Below are 24,481 nucleotides of genomic sequence, written 5' to 3'. Positions count from 1 at the left end.
ATCCCTGAGTGTCCCTACAATCCCACTCCTGAGACTCAACCTGAGAAAGTCACACTCTGAGTCCAGAGTCATGCGTGCAGTTGCCAGTAATGAACAAGGTCACTAAGACAAAGTACACAAGAACAGTGACAACAGACCCCTGTATGGCCATATGAATTGAAGGGCACGGGGGAAGGTGTGGGCAGGTACACTGAGTAAACATGAGACTCAGGTTGGGGAGGTGACAATGATGACTGCCTGTAGCAAGCACCATACACATGTGCTATTGAACCCACATGAGATTGTATGTGTCTCTTCATGTGGAGAAACACACGTGAAGGCAGTGGTGCCACCAACATCCTGACAGTCAACTCTAATGGCTGTGGGTGACGTATTGATGGTTTGTTTTCCCTCCAATGACCCATGTTATTTATACCAGTGGTTCTCAGCCTTCCTAATGCTATGACCCTTTAATACAGTTCCTCATGTTGTGGTCACCCCGAAAATAATTTTATGGTTGGGGGTCACCACAACATGAGGAACTATATTAAAGGGTTGTGGCATTAGGAAGGTTGAGAACCACTGATCTACACAGAACAAAAACAACATAACTATTTTCACAGGGGAAAAAGTATCAAGCTATGGTACCAGAAAAGGAGGAAGAAGCCAAGTGGCAACACTATTGTCACTTCTTCCAGGGAAAGGTAGATTAGAGAGTGCTTTGGGCTGGGAGGCAAGAAGCCTGAATTTCTTTTTTTTTTTTTTCTTTTTAGTTTTTGGCCGGGGCTGGGTTTGAACCCACCACCTCTGGCATATCGGGCTGGGGCCCTACTCCTCTGAGCCACAAGCGCCGCCCAAGAGAAGCCTGAATTTCTAATCGCCAGCATTATAACTTTCAGCTAAATCAAACTTGTGGAGTTTCAGTTTCTTTACCTGTGAAAGGAAGGGGTTGGCACAGACGATTTCTTTCCCTCCCTCCCTTCCTTCCTTTCTTTCCTTCTTTCTTTCTGAGACACAGTCTCACTTTGTCGCCCTCAGTAGAGTGCTGTGGTGTCACAGCTCACAGCAACCTCCAACTCCTGGGCTTAGGGAAAATTCTCTTGCATCAGCCTCCCGAGTAGCTGGGACTACAGGTGCCTTCCACAACGCCCAAATATTTTTGTTGTTGTTGCAGTTTGGCCAGGGACAGGTTGGAACCTGTCACCCTTGGTATATGGGGCCGGCGCCCTACCGACTGAGCCACAGGCGTTGCCTGGCACAGATGATTTCTAAGAGCTCACCCAGCTTTGACCCTCTCAACCATTAGGTCAAAGGTAAAAGAGGCCCCATCTGGGAACTATGGGCTTCCCAGCTATGCAGGGACATAAAGCAACAAGACTGAGCACAATGACAAAAACAGACACACCAACAGCCAACTTCTCTGGGCAAGGTTAAGCTACTTGGAGCCCTGCACAGAGCCAGATGATCTGCAGCCATGAGCCACAAAGCCTTGTCCCTCCTGTGGCTCTGGTATTGCTGACATCAGGGAGCCCAGCCCAGGCTTGAGATACTCTGAGGTCCCAGTCCCAGAAACAGGGTTCATGTGGGCCAGAAGAGACACAGGCCTGTCAGGTTGCTCTGTGTTACAAAGGTCCTGGGACTGCTGGCTGTGGTTGGGTTGGCTCAGTGTAGGGCTGCTGGATTTAGAAAATAAAAATACAGCATGCCCAGTTACATCTGAATTTCAGGTAAACTATGAATAATGTTTACGTACAAACACATCTCATGCAATATTTGGGACACATTTGTGCTAAAACATTACTCACCATCCTGCAAGCACATATAATCTGGCTATGTTGCATGAGAGCCTGACAGCAGAGAAGAGTGGGTCCAGCTTCCTGAGGTTTCTGCCCCCAAGGTGTCCCCTCCACGTGAGCCTCTCCTTTGGGTGGGTCCCTTCCCCAGGGTGTTCCCAGGCCTCCTGTAGCTCCTCCACCACTCAAAGTGGTATGTGTAGTTCTCCGTGAAATTGTCCTGAATCACACTAATCTGGGTGTGCCACCTGTTCCTGTGGGGACCCTTCCTGACACAGGAGTGAAATGAAAACCAGAAGGCTCTAGGGGTTATTTATTACATGGGTATTGATAGAAATAATAAGAGAAATATTATCAGTGTGTGTAGCTCAAAGGTATGGAATGAACAATCAGTGGGTCCGCCCGACAGTTAAAGGAACAGCTATCAGCAGAGAAATAAAAACAGAAGGGTCACTTGGACACCAGATGAAGAGCCTGGTTCCCATCCCCCACCCCTGCTCCCATTATCTGACTGAGCCCCCAAGGAAACCTGCCCTTGCCTCTCCCTCCGCCTCTCTGCAGACTCCCACTGCCTTTCCACTCCTAGGGCACGTGGGGCCTTTGAGACAACTTCAAGTGCACAAAACTGTGTCCTAGCAGACAGCGTGCCCTGAGGAGGGTAGGGGCAGTGCTCTTGAGCCCTTACCTGGTAACTTTCAAAAGGGTCCTTCAGGTTGAACCCCCGCAACCAACTTGAGATGTGTTCAGCCGAGACAGAATGTCCAGCCCAGATGCCCAGTTTCCAAAACGTGTCACCCCTTGGAGCACTGAGCAGGTGCACGTGGGTGGCCCATCCCAGATGCCTTTCACAAGGACAGGGTGTCTTCTCTTCTGGGCCCTTACCTTTGTAGCTGATCACTTACCCATGTAATTTGTAGATGCCACTCAGATGGGCCCAAACTGTGTACCAATGAAAAAAAGCTTAAACCAGAAGATTCTACTCAGTATTTGAGGCTGCAGGGATAAGACCCTTGGAGTCTAGAACTAGACAGATCCTTGGTTAAATGAATGGTTGACATTAGCTTCCTTCATAAGTCCCCTTTACAGACCACATGACAAGCAGGGTGAAAGAATGCATAGAGGGGCAAGGGCTTCTGGGTTCAGAGTCCTCACAGCCTCTTTAGCCCCAGCATTGTCCAAGGGATGACCCAGCATCCTGACCCAAAAACCACAGGGTTATACCACAGGGGCTCGAGGGCTTAAAAACTGTCATCCCATGAGAAGTACATTGGGGGATTTAAAGATGCCAACTCCAGGGCCCTGCTCTGAGGTACCATCAGATCATGATACATAAGGATCTGGGTGACCTGGGTCTCTCCAATGGTCCTTTAGTAACCCTGGCCACAAAGGACATCTAAGCCACACACTGGCTCTGAGAGTAGACCCATGAAGCAGCTTGCAGTTGAGAATTCAACTTTTGACATTTGTGTGTGTTTCTCCATCTAGACACACCCTGCTTTGTTCCACAAAAGATTTGAGGTGACATGGCTTTCATGTGACCTGCCTATAGCTAACACAAATGCCAAATCAGCTTGGCAGTCAAGATGTTATGGGGGTTAAGTGATTTCCCCATCAGTCTGCTGGGCCTGTGTTTGGTGTGACTCAGGCTCCCAGAATCCAGTAATCTCTGGGGACACTTACTACCAGACCACACCTATAATTGACACCCCAAAGACACTGCAGACAACCATTCTCTTTCCAACTGCAAGTGGGATGGGTTTCTTGGGGTCATTTCTGCTAATCCCTAATGTTTTTTTTTTTTTGCCTTTTGCAGTTTTTGGCAGGGGCTGGGTTTGAACCCGCCACCTCCGGCATATGGGGCTGGTGTTCTACTCCTTTGAGCCACAGGCGCCAGCCTGATTTTTTTCAAGACAAAAGTCTTACTATGTCATCCTTGGCAGAGTGCTGTGGTGTCACAGCTCACAGAAACCTCAAACTCTTGGGCTTAAGCGATTCTCTTGCCTCAGCCTCCCAAGTAGCTGGGACTACAGGAGCCCGCCACAATGTCCGGCTATTTTTTTGTTGTAGTTGTTGTTTAGCAGGCCCGGGCCGGGCTCGAACCCACCAGTTCGGTGCATGTGGTTGGCACTCTACTCACTGAGCTACAGGCGCTGGGCCTACTCCCTGATATTTTATTTTATTTATTTATTATTATTACTTTTTTAAGAGACAGAGTCCTACTTTCTCGCCCTTGGTAGAGTGCCCTGGCATAACAGCTCACAGCAACCTCCAACTCCTGAGCTTAGGGGATTCTCTTGCCTTAGCCTCCCGAGTAGCTGGGACTACAGGCGCCCGCCACAACACCAAGCTATTTTTTTTGTTGTTGTTGCAGTTTAGCCAGGGCCAGGTTCGAACCCGCCACCCTGGGTATATGGGGCTGGCGCCCTACCCACTGAGCCACAGGTGCCACCCACTGATATTTTATTTTGAAATAGTTCAAACTACAGAAGAGCATTTACACATCCACACCCAGATCTTTGCTTTACATCTTTGAAAGTAAGCTGCAGAAGTCATACCATTTCACACCTAAATACCGAAGCCTAGAACTTCTAAAGGAATCATAGATTATCACACCCAAGACACCCAACACTGGTAGCAGACTGTCATCTGATAGTCCATTTCATGTAAGGAGGTCATCTGTTTTAAGTGGCTTCTTTCCACACTTAACACGTCTTTCCCTCACAATGGAGTCCTTGGCAGACACTTACGTGTGTCAGAAACAAAAACGCAAAATGGAACTGGAGCACATCACAGACCTTGGACCAGAAATGGCCTGTGAGGCACTGAAAGAGACACCACTGTGCAAGCTGATGGTCACACAGCTTGAGGACCACAAAGCCCAGGCAGGAGAGCACTCCTAGAGCTAAGTAGGTGGCCGAGGAGGTACTGCCATATCGGTGGTGGGCATGTAAGGCCTTCCCCACAGTGGCCACCATGTGAGCCCCTAGTACAACCTCAAACCCACGGGGGTGCAGCAGGGCAAGGCTGTAACTGGCTAGGGAGAGGCACTCAATGGAGAGGAACAACCAGGGCTCCCAGCCCCTGTCTAGGTAGAGGCACCAGGCCAGAGGCCATGCAAAGATGGGCAAAGTGAGCCACTGATCGAGCACCGCTGCAAGGTGTATCTGTGTCCAGATCCGCAGCCACTGCACAGGGCCGTATAGCAGTGCCATGCTGGCGAAGACAGCCTTCAGGTAACCAACCCTGCTCGTCTCCACCAGGCACCCAAGGGCACTGGTGTTCCTCCGCAGCCAATATACTCCCAGGAACATGTAGGCCAAGTTCACGAGGGAGTTGAAGGGCATGGCCAGGAACGAAGGGAGGCTGGTTACAGGTGCTTCTGCATAGTGTTCGTAGCCCACTTCAATGAAGACACCCTCAAAAATGCCTGTGTAGACGGTGGCAGCACAGAGGCAGGTGGCCACAGCCACATGGAACAGGGCCTGCCCTGACTCTGGCTTCATCTGGAATCCTCAGTGTGACCTGGGGCAGAACTTAAAAGAACAGCAGCTGTGATTTCAGAATTCAGATAAACAGTTTTTGCAAAGTACTCCTTGGCTTCCCAGCTGAGGCAGCAGGAAGACACCAGTGATTTCCAATGCAGATGCTGCGACCTTGCCCCCAGGAAGGCAGGATGCCTGCTGATCGGCTGCTGCCAGTGGAGGACCAATCTGCCTTTTTCCTTTGTGGTTACAAAAAGAGTGTGGTTAGAAAAAAAAAAATCCAAAAAAGAACCTCCATCTTCCCTACTCTCAGCCTCAGCATCTACCAATGGTTTTCTTTTCCTTTCCTTTCTTTTCTTGAGACACAGTCTATGTTGCCCTAGGTAGAGTGCTGTAGTGTCACAGCTCACAGCAACCTCAAACTCCTGGGCTTAAGCGATTCTCTTGCCTCAGGCTCCCAAGTAGCTGGGTCTACAGGCTCCCACCACAATACCCGGCTATTTTTTTGTTGCAGTTATCATTGTTTAGCTGGCCTGGGCCGGGTGCAAACCCGCCAGCCTCGGTGTATGTGGCTGGTGCCATAACCACTGTGCTACAGGTGCTGAGCCCCACCAATTGGTTTTCTTTTCTTTGTAGAGACAGAGTTTCACTTTATGGCCCTCGGTAGAGTGCCATGGCATCACACAGCTCACAGCAACCTCCAATTCCTGGGCTTAAGCAATTCTCTTGCCTCAGCCTCCCGAGTAGCTGGGACTACAGGCGCCCACCACAACACCCAGCTATTTTTTTGTTGCGGTTCGGCTGGGGCCAGGTTTGAACCTGCCACCCTCGGTATATGGGGCCGGCGCCTTACCGACTGAGCCACAGGTGCCGCCCCTCACCAATGGTTTTCAATAGACAAAACAAATAAAAGCCAAATGACGCCCACAATATGTTCACCTTCTTCTTACTCGTGGCCTTAAGAAGCCTCTGGAATTCTCTACTGCCCCTCTGTCCCACAACCTATGTGGCTCTTCTTTCATCTGTATACTATAAAAATCCTGGGCGGCACTTGTGGCTCAGTGAGTAGGGCGCTGGTCCCATATGCCAGAGGTGGCCGGTTCACACCCAGCCCCGGCCAAAAACCACAAAAAAAAAAAAAAAAAAAAATCCTCCTGGCTGGGGTGGCGCCTGTGGCTCAAGGAGTATGGTGCCGGCCCCATATGCTGAGGATGGTGGGTTCAAACCCAGCACCGTCAAAAAACTGCAAAAAAAAAAAAAAAAAATCCTGCTCACTGTCCTACTTCCCTTAAAGACACTGCATTTAGAGACTTAAACCTTTCCTAGGTCTGTCGTGCCAACTCACACTGGAAGTTTCCAGGCCAGCCCCAAAGCTCTTTTAACCAAATACCCAGTTGAACTAAAGACCATTAGATGTGGTCCAAGTTCTGGCTCTGAGCAAGAGACGGTGCAGGGCTGGAGTCGGGCCTCATACTTTAGCCCTCCTGTTACATGCGAGCCCCAAATCACCTTCTTTCCTCAGCCCATGAAAGAAACCTTCCATTTCTTTTTTTGTTGTTGTTGCAGTTCGGCCGGGGCCGGGTTTGAACCCGCCACCCTCGGTATATGGGGCCGGCGCCTTACCGACTGAGCCACAGGTGCCGCCCAAAACCTTCCATTTCTTGTAGTGACAGAACTAGAGATGCAATTTGACTATTCAGCTGTCAAATGCTCTGGGGCAGCCTGTGGTGGAGTTAGCCTAGTAGCTAAGAAATGTATAATATCAGAGGGAAAAGAGGTTTAATGCTCTGAAAAGGACTCAAAGCCAAGAGAGGGCAGGCAGGATGTAAAGAGAGTGGTGGGCCTCAAGTTCCAGGTAGCCTGATGCCAGAATGTCTGTGTTCAAACATTGGCTCTCCCATTTACTAACCCTGTGATCCTTTTTTTTTTTTTTTATTTCGAGAGAGAGTCTCACTATGTCACCCTGGGTAGAGTGCTGTGGCATCACAGCTCACAGCAACCTCAAACTCTTGGGGTTAAGCGATTCTCTTGCCTCAGCCTCCCAAGTAGCTGGGACTACAGGCGCCCTCCACAATGCCCAGCTACTTTTTGCTGTTGTTGTTTAGCAGGCCTGGGCCGGGTTCAAACCTGCCAGCCCTGGTGTATGTGGCCAGCGCCCTAACCACTGAGCTATGGGTGCCAAGCCGACAATCTGTCAATTTTATGGAGTGAAGGCAATACATGTTTAGTAATCTCCTGGATTTATGAAGGGTTACATCCAGATAAACTCATGTTAGGTAGAAAGTCAGCTTATGATATTTCAACTTATAATGGGATTATCCAGACATTACATCATCATAAGTCAAAAAGCATCTGTAGGTATAGTACAGTAGCTCACACCTGTATTCACAGTACTCTAGGAGGCTGAGGCAGGTGGATTGCTTGAGCTTAGGAGTTTGAGACTAGCCTGATCAAAAGCGAGACCCCATTTCTACTAAAAATAGAAAAACTAGGGTGGCGCCTCTGGATCAGTGAGTAGGGCGCCGGCCCCATATACTGAGGGTGGCGGGTTTGAACCCAGCCCCAGCTAAACTGCAACAAAAAAATAGGTGGGGGGCAGCACCTGTGGCTCAAAGGAGTAGGGCGCTGGCCCCATATGCTGGAGGTGGTGGGTTCAAACCCAGCTCCGGCCAAAAACTGCAAAAACAAACAAACAACAAAAAAAAAACAGCTGGGCATTGTGGCAGGCGCCTGTAGTACCAGCTACTTGGAAGGCAGAGGTAAGAGCTTACACCCAAGAGCTGGAGGTTGCTGTGAGCTGTAATGCCACAGCACTCTACCGAGGGTGACAAAGTGAGACTCTGTCTCTACAAAAAAAAAAAGAAGAAGAAGAAAGAAAGAAAAACTAGCTGGGTGTGGTGGTGGGCGCCTATAGTCCCAGCTACTTGGGAAGCTGAGGCAGGAAGATGGCTTGAGCCCATGAGTGTGAGGTTGCTGTGAGTTATGATGCCACAGCACTATACCCAGGGTGACAGAGACTCTGTCTCCAAGAAAAAATAAACACAGTAAGTGACATTTAACTGTACTCACTTTGCAGAGCTGCAGGACCCAGAGCTCAGGGTTCATAGCTGTGATTTTCTTTTTTTTTGTAGAGACAGAGTCTCACTTTATCGCCCTTGGTAGAGTGCCTTGGCGTCACACAGCTCACAGCAACCTCCAACTCCTGCGCTTAGGCAATTCTCTTGCCTCAGCCTCCGGAGTAGCTGGGACTACAGGCGCCCACCACAACGCCTGGCTATTTTTTTGTTGCAGTTTGGCCGGGGCCAAGTTTGAACCCACCACCCTCGGCATATGGGGCCGGTGCCCTACCCATTGAGCCACAGGCACCGCCCAGCTGTGATTTTCTGTCTACTAACAAATCTCTCCCCAGCGCGGCGCCTGTGGCTCAAGCGGCTAAGGCGCCAGCCACGTTACACCTGAGCTGGCAGGTTCGAATCCAGCCTGGGCCCACCAAACAATGACGGCTGCAACCAAAAAATAGCCGGGTGTTGTGGCGGGCACCTGTAGTCCCAGCTACTTGGGAGGCAGAGGCAGGAGAATCGCTTGAGCCCAGGAGTTGGAGGTTGCTGTGAGCTGTGATGCTACAGCACTCTACCCAGGGCGACAGCTTGAGTTTCTGTCTCAAACAAACAAACAAACAAACAAAAAAACTAACAAATCTCTTCCCATCTTCCCTGCTCCTTACCCTTATTTAGTCCCTACAATTCTATACTCTAGTTCCATGAGTTCATTCTTTTTTAGCTCCCATATAGAAGAATATGCAACATTTGTCTCTCTGTGCCTGACATACGTTGTTTATCCATGCTTATCCATGTCACTGCAAACAGCAGCATTGCCTTCTTTTTCCTGGCTGAGGAATATTCCATCGTGAAAACACACCACATTTTCTTTATCCACTCATCTGTGGATATAAAACTAGGCTGACTCCACACCTCAGCTATTGGGAATAGTGCAAAGGTGCCAGGAATATCCAACCGGGAAAGGACAGTTGCTTCACTGAATGGTGCTGGGAAACCGGAGGCCACACGCAGGATGGCACTAAACAGGTCTCTGTCACTCTGCAAATATCGACTCAAACTAGATGACGGACTTAAACAGGAGACCTGAAACTACAACACCACTAGAAAAAAACATAGGGGAAATGCTTCAGGACATTGGTCTATGCAAAGATTGTATAGCTAAGAGCTCCAAAGAACAGGCAACAAAAACAAAAATAGACAAATGGGATTATAATAAACTGAAAAGCTTCTGCACAGCAAAGACAGAGGGAAGACACAATGTCTACAGACTATTCATCCAACAGGCACTGTTTATCTTCAAGGCGCAATGTGCATCTACCTTCCCGCAGGTTAGGCCCACAAAGAGCAGGCCAGGTTCTGATTCTCTGCTCTTCCTTCAGGGCCCAGTGATGCTGCCCCAACTTCAACTCCACTACTTTATTTTATTTTATTTATTTATTTATTTACTTTTGAGATAGAGTCTCAAGCTGTGGCCCGGGTAGAGTACCATGGTGTCACAGTTCACAGCAACCTCCAACTCTTGGGTTTAAGCAATTCTCTTGCCTCAGCTTCCCAAGTAGATGAGAGGGACTACTAGGCACCTGCCACAACGCCGGATATTTTGTTGTTGTAGTTGCCATTTTTTGCTTTTTTAAAGACAGAGTCTCATTTTATTGCCCTTGGTAGAGTGCCGTAGCATCACAGCTCACAGCAACCTCCAACTCCTGGGCTTAGGTGATTCTCCTGCCTCAGCCTCCCAAGTAGCAGGGACTACAGACACCGGCCACAACACCCAGCTATTTTTTTTTTTTGAAGCTTTTTTTCTTTTTGGCTGGGGCCGGGTTTGAACCCGCCACCTCCAGTATATGGGGCCAGCACCCTACTCCTTGAGCCACAGGTGCTGCTCATGCCCGGCTATTTTTTGTTGCAGTTATGCTGGGGCTGGGTTTGAACCCACCACCCTCGGTATATGGGGCTGGTGCCCTACCCACTGAGCCACAGGCACTGCCCCAGTTGTCATTTGTTGTTTTAGCGGGCCCAGGCTGGGTTTGAACCTGCCAGCCTCAGTGTACGTGGCCAGCGCCCTACCCACTGACCTATGGGCGCACACTCCACTACGTTTTTTTTTTTTTACAATTTTTGGCCGGGGCTGGGTTTGAGCCCGCCACCTCCTTTGAGCCACAGGAGCCACCCGCCAACTACACTATTTTAAAGCACAAAACCAGTCCTATCTGCTATTTCACATAGCAGACAGGTCCTAGAGGTCCACTGCTGGGCCTTGAGCTGAGCTTTCTCGCTTTCCAGCTCCTGCTTTGGGGGCTTGTCACTCAGGAGGCCCAGCACACCAGTGCCCACTGCCCTCTAGAGCTTAGGTTTCCACATCCCCATGAGGGAACTGAAGCCCTCACCTCTGCAACTCTTTGCTCCACAGGAGTCTCCTATCTCAACTAGGACACCCTGGACTTCTCCCCCCTCCTCCCAGTATAAGGAACTTCCAGGTTGGGGGTGCGCTAGCCCAGGGTTCCCCCTGCAGGTTGCCTGCCACTAATGTGGTCTGTACACAGCAGCCCCCGGTGTCCACCTCAAGCAACCTTGGATGGCCTCACTTGTTAGTGACCGGCTCCCACTCTACAGGTGATCATGTTCCAACCTCTTAAGCGGACTTTAAGTGCCACTCCCACAAACCCCTGTGAGCTCCCCAGGCCCAGCTCTGTCCTTCAGCCAAAACAAGGCTCTATAGTCCTAGAGGCCCCAGACCCTATGCCCAGACACCGCCCCTGGTCTGCTTATACCCTCAACTTGGCTGGCATTTTTCTTTCAGGCGCTTAGCCATTAAGCTGCTGACTCCGGCCAGGAAAGCAGCCAAAGCCCTTCCTGGTACCTGTGGGTCCTTAACTGAGCACATCTGGGGCCCCAGACACCTGTGCTAGCCTGTCTCTTCTGTCTATCAGCAAGCAGGGTGGAGAACTGGGGATTAGTGTCAAACAACACCAATTTGATAGAGGATATCCAGGAAGGGTATGTAAAGTGACTCTTCTTTCCTGCTGCTGAGGCAGAGACCACCTGAGCCAGAGCATGAGCTGAATGTGACATGTAATCAAGCCACCTGTCCAAGTCCCTAAGGAAAACCAGGCTGCTTACTTTATGACCTGGCTCCTCCTTACCCAGAGGTTGATATGACCCTTATTATGTGATGCTCTAAGTTTTTCTTTCTTTCTTTTTTTTTTTTTTTGAGACAGAGCCTCAAGCTGTCGCCCTGGGTAGAGTGCCGTGGCATCACAGCTCACAGCAACCTCCAACTCCTGGGCTCAAGCGATTCTCCTGCCTCCGCCTCCCAAGTAGCTGGGACTACAGGCGCCCACCACAATGCCCGGCTATTTTTTGGCGGCCCGGGCTAGATTAGAATCTGCCAGCTCAGGTGTATGTGGCTGGTGCCCTAGCCGCTTGAGCCACAGGCACCGAGCCAATGCTCAAAGCTTTTCTTAGCTGACTCTGGTGCCTGGCCATTGGGTCTGGAGTTTCAGTGATGTCCTGTAAAGTGTGACAATCTCTTGGCTAGTGGGCTTTCTACCTGTGTATGTGTTCCCGAGTTCCTTAGATTCTCCTGAGTCTGGGGCTAGCCACTGTCACCTCCAGGTGAAGAAATAGTGATGGCCTCTTTTTGGCCTGTAGCATTTATGACCACTACTTGTTCTGTCCTCCATAACTTCCTGCCTGCCTGCCTTTCTGCAGGTAAGAGAACATAACTGGGGACACTCCTAGCACATGAGGTCAACCTGGGCCAGAACAACCACAGTGGTTCCTGAATTTGGGAGAGACAAATGCTGACTTCTGTCAAGGCCCTTGTAAGCAGCAGCTCAGCTTTCTTATTCTACAGGGGTGGGGGTGGGAGTTAAGGGGTTGGTACTGGGAGTCAGAGAGTTAAGGTCACATAGGGCAATTGGTGCACAGGGACACAGATAGGGGCCCTTCTCCACAGGCCTCTTTGGCTTTTCTCAAATGGATCTTTCCGACTGCATAAACGAAAACAGAGAAAATTATATGAAATTAATATGTTGAAAGACGGTTTTCTTTCTTTCCTTTTTTTTGTTTTTTTGTAGAGACAGAGTCTCACTTTTCACCCTTGGTAGAGTGCCATGGCGTCACACAGCCCACAGCAACCTCCAACTCCCATTCTTTTGCCTCAGCCTCTGGAGCAGCTGGGACCACAGAGGCATGCCACAACACCCAGCTATTTTTTCACTGCAGTTTGGCCAGGGCGGGTAGCTGGACTACAGACGCCCGCCACAACGCCTGGCTAGAAAGACAGTTTTAAAAATATTCTCAGGGTGGTGCCTGTGGCTCCAAGGAGTAGGACACTGACTCCATATGCTGGAGGTGGTGGGTTCAAACCCAGCCCTGGCCAAAAACTGAAAAAATAAAATAAAAATATTCTCAAAAAACGTGTGATACAGTAACATATGTGCTTCTTTCTTTTTTTTTGTTTTTTGAGACAGAGTCTCACTATGTCGCCCTTGGTAAGAGTGCTGTAGCATTACAGCTCACAGCAGCCTCAAACTCTTTGGTTTAAGTGATTCTCTTGCCTCAGCCTCCCAAGTAGCTGGGACTACAGGCGCCTGCCACAATGCCCGGCTATTTTTTTTTATGCAGTTTGGCAGGGGCTGGGTTTAAACCCGCCACCTGGTGTACCAGGCTGGCCCTCTACTCAGGGAGCCACAGATACCAACCTTTTTTTTTCTTTTCTTGTAGACAGTGTCTCACCTTACTGCCCTTGGTAGAGTGCTGTGGCGTCACACAGCTCACAGCAACCTCCAACGCCTTAGCTTAGGCGATTCTCCCGCCTCAGCCTCCCAAGCAGCTGGGACTACAGGCGTCTGCCACAGTGCCCCGCTACTTTTTTTTTTTTTTTTTTACAGTTTGGCGGGGGTCAGGTTTGAACCCGCTACCCCCCTCGGTATATGGGGACGGCGCCCTACACACTGAGTCACAGGCGCCACCCCTATTTTTTTTCTTTTGGTTGTAGTTGTCATTGTTATTTGGCAGGTCCAGGCTGGATTCGAACCCGCCACAGGGCTGGACTCGAACCTGCCAGCTTTGGTGTATGTGGCTGGCGCCCTAGCTGCTGAGCTATCAGCGCCGAGCCACGTGTGTGCTTCTTTATTCACACATTAGATTGATGAATAAATACAGTAACTCCAAAGTAATTATTTGGCCTGCCAGTAGATTTTAACTTACAGACATTTACAACCAAAGCTATACGATCTGAAATGATCTGTCCATTTCCATGAGGGACAATATCACAATACTGCTCATGCTCTGCAACCTACATTTGCAATTTCAGGAAAAGCCAAATTTCGGGCAGAGGTTAGTAAAAATAAGATGAAATAAAGATGGGCTAAAGCGGGGAAATCATCTATTTTCGCTCCAAGCTCCCAGACGCCAGCTTGGTACCCTTGTGCTACAGCCTGCCTGTGGCAGTAAGAATGACGCCAGCACCCAAGCGGCCTCCTGTAGCATTTGGAACCTGGAGACAACGCCAGTACCCATCTCTCAAGGTTTATGCCACAACTTACAATATTGGCGCGAAAAGGACAGCTAGCACCATACGGGTATTTTGTCTCTCTCGCTTTGCAGGGGCAAATTCAAATCTCAAAAAAGGGCGGACCCGAAAGGCAGCCCTGCGCCTGCGCACGGGGCGGGGCGCGGGCCCTGGGAAGCAGGCGGGGCGGGGTGACGCGAGGTGACGCGAGTCTCTCTGCTCTCGTCCGCTCAGCTCGGGAGCTACCAACCTGGCTGTCCACCGTGCGGCTGGCGGGACGCGGAGGGCCAGCGGGGCGGGGAGGACCGGCGGGGGCGGCCTGGCTCATTTCGTTCGGGAGCGGGAGCGGACACGAGCCGGGGCAGGGGCACCTGGGGGCGGGGCCAGCAGGCCTGGGAGCGGGCGGAGGCTCCGCCCCGAGGCGCTGTGAGCTCCTGTAAGTTATCGCCGACTCTCGCCCCGCCTACCCCCATGGCGGGCCTTGGGCTGCCTACTGCAGTTGATGGGTGTGCGAGGCAGGAAAACGCCCACTCGTCGCCTGTAGGCGCTACTGCAGTGCCTCATCTTTGCCACCCTTACCAACCCGTGTCCCTGTACCCACTGCTGGTTAAAGGCAGTTCCTTGGGCATATGTCCCTTTAGCGAAGCGGAGATAGTTCCCAGGGGCGCGGGGCAGAGCGCGTCTGATGGGCTCGTAATTTCTTAAGGGCATTTCCTAGATGCCACCGCCGCCATCTTTGTTTTGTGCTGAAAGTCGCTATTGACGCCCGCAGACGGCCGGGCGAGGGGAAGTGGCAAGATGGCGGCTCCCAGGGCGGAGGCGTGGAGGCGCGCTTGGGGAGGAGGGAAGGCCGTGAGGCGGGGCGCGCCTGCTCCTGACCTGAGCGAGGATTGATCTCTAGCTCTACGCTAGGTAACACCCGCTTCCTCCCCCGCACCCAGGGTGCACGGGGTCCTTTAAGAGGTTTGGACCTACAGGCGAAACTGTGCGAAGGCGGGGGCAGCAGTGACGTTGATGGGCTCCGCCCCCTCGCCCGACCGCCGCCGCCATGTTTAGTTGTTACTTCTTCACTCAAGATGGCGGCTCCCAGGGAGGAGGCATGAACGCCCTGCCGTTACCGCTCCTTCTGCCGTACAGTTGCCACTTCGGGGCCTAATTCTGGCTCTCTGGAGCGGTTTCTGTGGGAAGGAGTCACAAGGAGGGAAGTGAGGATTGGACACTGCCTTGCTTTTGGTTTGCAGTAGAAGAACTGACCTAGGAGGAAGAGAATAGGGGGGAAGGGAGAGGTAGTCTCAAGATGGCGGCTCCCAGAGCGGCAGGCTCAGCCTGAGCAACAGAGGCGGACTAAGGGGAGAGGTGCGAGACCTCACGAGTTGTACGGCGCGAGCCCCCAAGCAGCCCCTGAGAGTTTGAGCTGGTTCCACCGGACTCCGGCGCGCTTGTATTCCATAGGAGTGTCGAGTCTTTCGGGAGCGGCGGCTGGACTAAGCGCTGGGCGGGGAAACGGGACAGTCTCAAGATGGCGGCTCCCACAATTGTGGTCTGAGCGCCGGCGGGGCTGGGACGACCGCGGCGCTTGTGGCTCCTTTCCACCCGCCCCGGAAGCCGGCCAGTGCTGAGGACTCGGGGGTGTGGGAACCGGGCCGGGGCTCCGCCATTTCCGGCGGGGGAGGGCTACGACTGAGGAAGGGAGGAGAGAGAGGCGGCTCAAGATGGCGGCACCCAGGGCCTCCCGCCCGAGGTTGTAAGCGGGAGCGCCCCGGCAAGTAGTCAGGGCGGCGGGACTCGGCGGCCTCCAGCTTTTCGAGCCTAGGCGGTCGATATTTTCAGTAGGCTCTTGAGGAGACGGGGTGAGCAAGAAGAAGGGGAAGAGCCAAAGGGAAGGAGGATAGTTAAGATGGCGGCCTCCATGGAGTTGTCCACCGCTGTGTGAGGAACCGCTTCTCAGTGAGAGCTGTCTTAGACATAAGGGGGTGTGTGTGAGAGGAATTGAGGGGTTCCCTTCCCGCTAGTTGACTTCTTCCCACCGCACCCTTTCCCGGAACTATGGCTTCGGCCGTGTCGCCCGCCAACTCGCCAGCGGTGCTCCTGCAGCCCCGTTGGAAGCGAGTGGTGGGCTGGTCGGGTCCGGTGCCCCGGCCCCGCCACGGCCACCGCGCTGTGGCCATCAAGGAGCTCATCGTGGTGTTTGGCGGTGGCAACGAGGGAATAGTGGACGAACTGCACGTGTACAACACTGGTGAGTGCAAAGCCCGCTGGGTCCTCAGATCTTTCCTTCATCTCCCTCCCTCCATCTCCCTTTTCCCCCTCCCTCCCGTCTTCCTCCTCCCTCCTCTCTTCCCTCCTCCCTCCCCTCTCCCCTCCCCTCTCTCTCCCCCGCTTTCCCCTCTTCCCTCCCTCTCTTTCCTCTCTCCCCCGCTCCCTCCTCCCTTCCCTCTTCCTCCTCTCTTTCCCCTCTCCCATCCCTCCCTCCCTCCCTCCCTCTTCTTCCACTATCCTTAATCCTCCCCACTGATTTACTTTCCCCTCCTCTCTGTTCTGCCTGGCTTCTTTGCTTTTTCCTGGTCTTCTCCAGATTCTTAAACCTTTTGACTCCTGTATCTGACGGTTGCTTTTTTGCAGTTGGGAGAAACCCTCTAGTAGGACTAGTGAGGGCTAGGGGTGTCGTCAGTGGTGGTGACTTCAGACATACACCGTTACCCAGCAGGTTGGGGCAGGCGGATGTATCCGCCTTGGCGCAGAGTCCGCCCTCCCTTTTTCTGCGCCTGCTCAGCTCTTTCTCCTCTCTAGTGCCCATTCTGGAGAAATGACAATTTCTAGATTATAGATTATTTCACTGTCTCTAGAAAAATGGCAGCCTTTAAGATCCTAATACGACCTGGGTTATGCCGGAGCTTTAGGGGCATGTAGGATGGGCAGCACTCTGCCTCCCCATTGGCGTTTATTTCTGCATTATTTTCAAATCCCCTCTTTTCCTAATCTGGTGCCTTCTGGTTTGCAAGATGAATTTCGTTTATCTCTCAGTGGGCTGGGGACTCCTGCATCTCACCTCATCAGTGTGATCAAGGGAGCGATCCTCCCCACTCTGCCTCCACCTAAAATCGAAGCGCTGATCATAGGAAGGGAGCAGAAACCTCTCCCTGTCTCCAGGCATTGCTAATGCGCTGGCCTCATAGGCTACTTCCTCATGGGAGCCACATAGTGTAGCCTCATGCCTCCCGGCCTTGCTGAATCTCTAGGGCAGAAAGCCTGCTGCTGTCCAGGGCAGCTTCCAGCATCCTTTTCCCTGTGGTAGTTGTGCTAGCCACCCCGTGCTTTTGTAGGCCTAGCATGAGGTCAGCTCCTAAGTAACCTGTTGACTTGCTCCGAAGGAAGGGTCTGTGTGAGTTCTGTCCCAGGCGGCATGGTGGTTCATCAGGTGTAGAAGAAAGGCTCTTTGTTGGACCTTGGCTTTAGGAAGCTCCTCTCCTCAGCAGGGAGGTGGGTCTTCCAGCACCTCCCCCCCACCCCCACCAAAGCCCCTTTTGCTCCATTTGCATCTGGTGATCCTGGGCACTTCCTGCACCTGAAGACAAGCCCTTTGGTGGGGATACCTCACATCCTGGGCTTTGTGAGAGCACTGTGAGACCATCACTCTTTTAACTGGCCCCCAGTGGCTTGTCACTCTGGAGGTGGGACATTAGTGGAGCTTCCTCCTAGAAGGAGAAAGTTGGTTGTTTTTTTTTTTTTTTGAGACAGATTCTCAAGCTGTTGCCCTAGGTAGAGTGCTGTGGCGTCACAGCTCACAGCAACCTCAAACTCTTGGGCTTAAGCAATTATCTTGCCTCAACCTCCCAAGTAGTTGGGACTACAGGTACTTGCCACAACTCCCAGCTATTTTTTGGTTGTAGTTGTTATTGTTGTTTGGCAAGCCTGGGCTGGGTTTGAACCCGCCAGCTCTGGTGTATGTAGCTGGCAGCCCTAGCTGCTGAGCTACAGGTGCCAAGCCGGTTGTTTTTTTTGTTTTTGAGACAGTCTCAAGCTGTCGCCGTAGGTAGAGTGCTATGGCATCATAGCTCACAGCAGCCTCCAACTCTTGGGCTCAAGTGATCCTCTTGCCTCAGTTGTTGTTTTTTTTTTTTTTGGCAGTTTTTGGCCAGGGCCGGGTTTGAATCTGCCACCTCCGGCATATGGGGCCGGTGCCCTACTCCATTGAGCCACAGGTGCCGCCCTCAGTTTTTATTTATTTATTTATTTTGAGACAGAGTCTCACTATGTTGCCCTCAGTAGAGTGCTGTGGCAACAGCTCACAGCAACTTCCAACTCTTGGGCTTAAGCGATTCTCTTGCCTCAGCTTCCCAACTAGCTGGGACTACAGGAGCCTGCCACAATCCACAGTCCCCCAGCTATTTTTTGTTGCAGTTGTTTAGCTGGCCCGGGCAGGTTCAACCTCGCTACCCTTGGTGTATGTGGCTGGCACCGTAACCACTGTGCTACAGGTGCTGAGCCAGTTTTTTTTTTTTTGTAGAGACAGAGTCTCGCTGTATCGCTCTGGGGTAGAGTGCCATGGCGTCACACGGCTCACAGCAACCTCTAACTCTTGGGCTTACGCGATTCTCTTGCCTCAGCCTCCCGAGCAGCTGGGACTACAGGCGCCCACCACAACGCCCGGCTAATTTTTTTTGTTGTTATTGTTGCAGTTTGGCTGGGGCTGGGTTTGAACCCGCCACCCTCGGCATATGGGGCCAGTGCCCTACTCACTGAGCCCCAGGCGCCGCCCAAGCCAGTTTTTTTTTTATTTTTAGTAGAGATGGGGTCTCACTTTTGCTCAGGCTGGTCTCAAACTCCTGAGCTCAAGCAATCCATCAGCCTCAGTCTCCCAGAGCACTAGGATTATAGGTGTGAGCCATGCCTGAGAAAGTTGGTTTGAGTAGTGGTTGGGGTTCTCCACCCCCAGGCAGGGAGTGTGGGCCTCCTGCACCTTTAGATATTGCCCCCACTGAGTTGACTTTGAAAGTCTGGTGAGCCTTTGCATTTGGAGTCCTTTAGCACCTGTTGCCTCCTGGGGAGCAGGGCCTTTCTCAGCCCCTACACCCAGTGGTGTGGGTGGTGTTTCTTGCCAGCCTAGGCAGCTGCGGTAGCAGGAATTAGCCCAGTAAGCTGAGGTCAAGGGACAGTGATACAACTTACCAAGTGGTAGGGCTGTTTTTAGAGATGCCATCGCCCAGAGCAGCACCTTCTCAACTCCTTGGGCCAACTCTGTCTTCTCATAAACGCTGGCAGGGAGATGCAATTTTAGAAAGTAGGGCAGGGGCCTAATTACAATAAGCTCCAAAGTCCACTGCCTTGGCTTCCTGGGGCTCTGCATATTCATTAGTTTATTGAACTAATGAATTCAATCTACCCCAGAGCGATACAGCGAGACTTTGGCATTAATGAATTACCAGTCTGCAGAGACAGGTTGTGTATAGAGGGTAGCAAGCCTTTCAGAGGGCTGCTTCAGACCACACCCTGGAATCCTCCAAGGTAACGTTTTGGAAACTATCATAATCAATTCCTCAGGGCCGCCTCTGGGATAGAGCAGCTAGCAGACCCAGCTCCCTGCTTGCAGTTTTTATGTGTTACTTTGCCTTTGGCAGCTGCCCACTGGGCTCAGCCTCCTGTGCCTGTGCACTGGTGCTACCCTCTCCTACCAGCCAGCCCAGCACTCCCTCTGCAACTGACCTTTGCTTTGTTACCTTTGTTTTGTTTTAAATGAGGTCAGGGCATGTTCTCACAACCTCTGCCTCTTGCTTCTTTCCTTCTGTGGGACCAGTCCTCAAAAAGACTTGCTCCTTTGGAGAGAGATCTGATCTGGAAGCATTCCCTGCTGCTAAGATAAAGTTTCAGGGATGTGTGTGCAGGCTGGGGGTTAGGAGGTGGGCTGTGCACTTAAAGGGTGGGTGGGTATGAATGGGAGAGAAGCCGGTGGCAGCAGCAGTGGCCACAGTGGCTGTGGGACAGGTTATTGGCCTTTCAGAGGTCTTAGGGTAGCTGCTGCCCTTGTCCCAGGGAATTTAATTTCCACCTGGTGAGCCAAAGAATTCCAGTTAACTGTCAGGGCTGGGGTGCTCCCCCAAGGCTGTTTTTGCCTCAGTGTCCATGGACTGTTAGAGCTGGAAAGAACCTTGGAAAATATCTAGTGGAACTTCCTTGTTTCTGCAGATGAGGAAATTGGGGTCCAAGAGGGGAAGTGATAGGTCCAGGGTCACCCTGCCAGCTGGTAGAGGAATTGGGCAGGAGTGCAGACCTTCACAGAGACCGTTCCGTCATCTGTCTTTTTAGTCAACACACTGCAGTCCACCACCTTTGAAACACCTCCCTTTTCCTCTGTTCCCGCATCTAATTGGTCAAAGTCAAGCTGGTATCGATTTGTCCCCCTCCATTCCAGGTTCCCCTATCTTCTTACTGGGTTTTTTACAGTCACTTCCCGATTGGCCCTGCCAGTTTGATTTTTCGGGAAATCCTGTTCACCCTTCAAGGCCCAGGTCAAATGTCACCTCTTCTGAGAAACCCTTTTCCCCTCCTGTTCTCCCTATCAGTCACCCTTGCTCTGTGCTCCTAGGGGCTTCTGTGCCTTCAGGGGGTGGCGGAACAGTGGGTGAAATGAAGGAACAGCACTCTGGGCAGACTCCTTGATGGGGTGGGGAGGGTCCTTGCTCTGCCTGGAGTATTCAAGAACTCTTTTGGGATGTCTGTCCCTTCGTGGGAGGGGTGCACAGCCTTCCTACCAGGTGGGAAGTGTGAATATGAGAGTGGTCTTGTCTGTGCCCCAATACCAGGCGTGGTGTGTACCACACAGGAAATGCTCTGATGTGACAGATGGAACAAAGAAGAAGGTAATTCCTCGAACTTGCCTGTGTGCCCTGCTGCTTGGCTGTTGGTCTCTAGGTGATGACAGGACAGCAGCTGGGACTTAAGTCTTGCTCAGGAAGGGGAAGGTAGAGTAGTGTTTGTCCCATGCAGGGTTCTGCAGAAGGACGACCTTCTTTCCCCCAAAGTCCCCTTCTAGCTGAGAGCCAGCCTGGAGGGTGGTGACAAGCCAGAGCATATCTGAGAATGAGGCCCCCTCCAGGTGATTGAAGAGCACTCAAGAACAGCTGTGGATTTGGAAGGCAGGGCAGAAGAGGGAGGGCACTCCCTTGCTGCGGTGCCTTCAGGGGGTGGCGGAACAGTGGGAGAAATGAAGGAACAGCACTCTGGGCAGACTCCTTGATGGGGTGGGGAGGGCCCTTGCTCTGCCTGGAGTATTCCAGAATGAGTCCAGCACCGCTTGGGTCCTCTAGAAGGGTCATGTGATTAGGAGCCCCAGGGCTATCACAGGTTGCTTATAAACTGGCCCACAGGGTTAGTGGTCAGGGTGTGATGGGAAATGGGAAAGCCACAGGCTGATCCCATTTGCCATTTAGCTTTGTCCCCAGTTTTTTTTTTTTTTTTTTTTTTTTTTTTTTTTTGAGACAAAGTCACTGTGTCGCCCTCAGTAGCCCTCAGTAGAGTGCTTTGGCATCACAGCTCACAGCAACCTCAAACTCTTAGGCTTAAGCGATTCTCTTGCCTCAGCTTCCCATGTAGCTGGGACTACAGGTGCCCGCCACAGCGCCTAGCTATTTTTTTGTTGTAATTGTCATTGTTGTTTTGGCACGCCCAAGCTGGGTTCGAACCCCCCGGCCCCGGTGTTTGTGGCTGGTGCCCTAGCTGCTGTGGTACAGGCGCGGAGCCAACTTTGCCCCAAATCTTTACCGATGGACCTATAGCTATGTGCCTTGGCCATTTGGGTAATTGGGTGGGTAAGGGTGGCCATTGGCTGCTTGTACATGGGACCCTTGGGTGGGCATGTGGATTCTTGTTTCTTCGTTTTAGTCTGTGATCTCAGGTAAATGACCTTCCCTCCTGGGTTCTGTTCCTTTATCTACTGAGAGTTTTTTTCCTGCTCTTTCTATTTACCCATACGTGGAACTGCTTACAGGGATTATTTGAGGCGTCTCTCCTGATTTGTGTAAGGTTGATCTGCTTTAGCATCAAAAGCTCCTGCTTGTCTTGGGTGGTTTCTGCACTAGGGATGAGAAGAGATAGAGGGCCTGGGCCTAGGTTTGGGCAGTACAAGCTCTGCCCCTCAACTGTAGGGAAATGGCAGGGAGACCCACAGCCCTTGCAGACGACTTAGGCAAGTAGGTGCTGGCAAGCAGCGGGCAGCCCTCCCCTCTCATGTAGCCCCTTTTCCCAGATGCACCTAAATAAGGAAAAAAATGTTTTTCCTTTTCTATACTCTAAAATGAAGTATGTGTCTTATACTATATCACAGGGTCACAGCATCCCTGCATGGAAAGTCAGGCTGAAAAGCAGTGGCCCAAGCAACTGACATGGGCCATAGAAGCCTCCCAAGTTCCCTCCTCACATGAATCCCCATCCCTGTCACACCCTGTGGGGGAGACAGTCTTGATTCTCCAGGCGCAGGGATAGGCCTGTGCTCCCTGCCTGCCCTAACCCAGTAGCACCCAGAACCAGGGCCTCAGCTCCTGCAATCCATTCACTCAGATCTGACCAGAACCAACTTGCGGGTGTGGAATCGGATTTGCATTCAGCCTCTAGTTTGGGGTTTTAGGAGAGAGTATGGTATATCCTCCAAGGGGCAGGAAAAGACCCCTCAAAGAAGGTGGAGATTTTCCAGGAACCCCAGGTATAGCAGATAAGAGGGGAATGAGGACTTGGGCTCCTTGCTGCCAGCTAAAGGCTGGGCCCTGGTCGCTTGGGGGAAGCCAGGTGGTGCCTGGAGTCTGCTTCATCCTCTTTCTTGGTGGTCTCCCTACCCCCACAGGCTTTTGGAGAAGCTTCTGTCACAGAAACTCTGCCAAGGCTGTCACCTCTGGCTTTCAAGAATGTTCTGGAGTACTGTAGGAGTGCCTTTGTGGGGGAGGGGCATTGGTGTTACCACAGAGCCTGGGGACTATCACCTAGGAGACAGAGAAGGCCTGGGGAAGTCAGCAGAGATGAGCGGGGCCTGTGGGGACCTGTGAGGGCCTGCGAGTCAGAGCGCAGACTGGCACTTGTCCCTGTGCTCTCCCCAGCCTACAGCAGTTTAGTTGCTGTTTTGGCCACTTGAAGGTGCAGCTGTGGGCTGGGCTGTCATGCCTGGTGCATGGAGAGAGACCTGGGTTCCTGGGAGAGGAGCATGGGGCCACAGAGAGGGTATCTGGGTATAGACGTTTATTTCCGATGGTCACCAAGCAGTGGAGGAAGGAAGTCAGTGGACAGATTCCCTGAAACTGATGAATTATCTTGGGCAGTGACTTCCTGCTTGTTACGGTGACCTTGACAAGAAGCAGGGTGGTCACAAGCTGTTTTGTGGTGGTCTGAATTTGAGGAATTTGGAAGATGGCTTTGGATGCAGTGGCTAGAGCAGGATGCTGATGGGAGGAGGTCCAGGCTGGTAGAGACCAGCTGGCTTGACCCTCTCTCTAGCCACATTCAAAAGCCAGTGGATTTGAGGAAAAAGGGATGGGGGCTGTGGTTCTGGGAGCTCCAGGGTTCTGACTTGTTCTTCCTTTTTATCCCCAGCAACCAATCAGTGGTTCATTCCTGCTGTAAGAGGGGACATCCCTCCTGGGTGTGCAGCCTATGGCTTCGTGTGTGACGGGACTCGCCTGCTGGTGTTTGGTGGGATGGTGGAATATGGGAAATACAGCAATGACCTCTATGAGCTCCAGGTAACAGCGGGGAGCCCTAGGAGCTGCCTCCCCACAGCCCTGGATTTTCACGCCACCGCCTTGTCCTGCATGGCCCTCTCCTAGCACTCCTCACGGTGGTGGCCTGGGGGCTTGAGACCAGCGAGCCAGTTGAGGGGACTCTGAACTTGGCCTGCCTCAAAGGAAAAGGCAGGGCCCAGATGGCTCCAATAAGCCGTTTTGCTCACCCTAGACCATCTCCTCCCCACACCACAAATTATCCCAGGCCCTCCAGTGGTGGCCTCCTCATCCCTGGGTTCAATCACTTGAGTCTTGATTTTTCAGGCCAGCCGGTGGGAGTGGAAGAGACTCAAAGCAAAGACACCCAAAAATGGGCCCCCTCCATGTCCTCGGCTTGGGCACAGCTTCTCCCTGGTTGGCAACAAATGCTACCTATTTGGGGGTCTGGCCAATGATAGTGAGGACCCCAAGAACAACATTCCAAGGTGAGGTTTTATCCTTTCTCTGTAGAATCCCACCAGAGTGAGTGTGCTCACGTGTGTGCAGGGCCCCATGGGACCCTGAAGTCTGTGTGTCAACTAGCCCCACTGTAGCCACATCCCCTTAACCATGCTGGGCTGTAAAATGACAGGGTGGCACTAGATGCCCTCTGAGGAGCTTTCCAAGATCTCTAATCTTTAGTGCCTTGTGGGAGGAGGTCCAGGTCAGGAGGTAGAAGACCACTTTGTATTGGGTTGGTCCCTGCTCCTCATACCCAGTTTGGATCTGGTGGCTTTCCATCTCAGCCTCTGCTGCTTACGGGTTTCCTGATGGGTATTTTCCAAGGCCTGTGGCCAAGAGCCTTTCTGTTTGGAGGTAGTCCCAAGTTGACACCCCCTCTTGCTCTATGGAGGGCCTTATATAATGCCCAGCTTTGTGTGCATGGCAGCCCAGAGGGGCCACTACTGGG

The 24,481-nt window shown here is 52.0% G+C and overlaps 2 protein-coding genes across 11 annotated transcripts in view; one reads left to right on the top strand and one right to left on the bottom strand.

Annotated features, from left to right (window-relative positions):
- Nucleotides 1-3,947: 3,947 nt before the first annotated feature.
- Nucleotides 3,948-19,075, bottom strand: TMEM187 (transmembrane protein 187). 5 transcript variants are annotated; one of them, XM_053579560.1, is made up of 2 exons: nt 19,001-19,075; nt 3,948-5,493 (listed from the first exon to the last, which is right to left on the bottom strand). In XM_053579560.1, the coding sequence occupies exon 2, from the start codon at nt 5,273-5,275 to the stop codon at nt 4,475-4,477; it is 801 nt and encodes a 266-aa protein (XP_053435535.1). In that variant the 5' UTR covers nt 5,276-5,493; nt 19,001-19,075; the 3' UTR covers nt 3,948-4,474. The 5 variants fall into 5 exon arrangements, with proteins under 5 accessions (XP_053435535.1, XP_053435536.1, XP_053435531.1 ...); XM_053579561.1 differs by having other exon boundaries at nt 3,948-5,305; XM_053579556.1 differs by lacking the exon at nt 19,001-19,075 and adding an exon at nt 14,082-14,463.
- HCFC1 (host cell factor C1) overlaps nt 15,002-24,481 on the top strand; it is a 26,588-nt gene continuing 17,108 nt past the window's right edge. For all 6 annotated transcript variants that reach the window (XM_053579555.1, XM_053579554.1, XM_053579553.1 and 3 more), the window contains exons 1-3: nt 15,002-16,070; nt 23,405-23,553; nt 23,857-24,017. In XM_053579555.1, coding sequence (XP_053435530.1) covers nt 15,878-16,070; nt 23,405-23,553; nt 23,857-24,017 — 503 coding nt within the window. In that variant the 5' untranslated portion in view covers nt 15,002-15,877. The remainder of the gene's footprint in view (nt 16,071-23,404; nt 23,554-23,856; nt 24,018-24,481) is intronic.

The sequence above is a fragment of the Nycticebus coucang genome, chromosome X (genome assembly GCF_027406575.1).
Source record: "Nycticebus coucang isolate mNycCou1 chromosome X, mNycCou1.pri, whole genome shotgun sequence".
Classification (NCBI taxonomy): domain Eukaryota; kingdom Metazoa; phylum Chordata; class Mammalia; order Primates; family Lorisidae; genus Nycticebus; species Nycticebus coucang.
This window is presented reverse-complemented; position numbering and strand designations above follow the sequence as displayed.

Excerpts from the sequence above, each read along its gene's own strand:
- TMEM187 (XM_053579560.1), bottom strand. The coding sequence starts at position 5,275 with ATGAAGCCAGAGTCAGGGCAGGCCCTGTTCCATGTGGCTGTGGCCACC.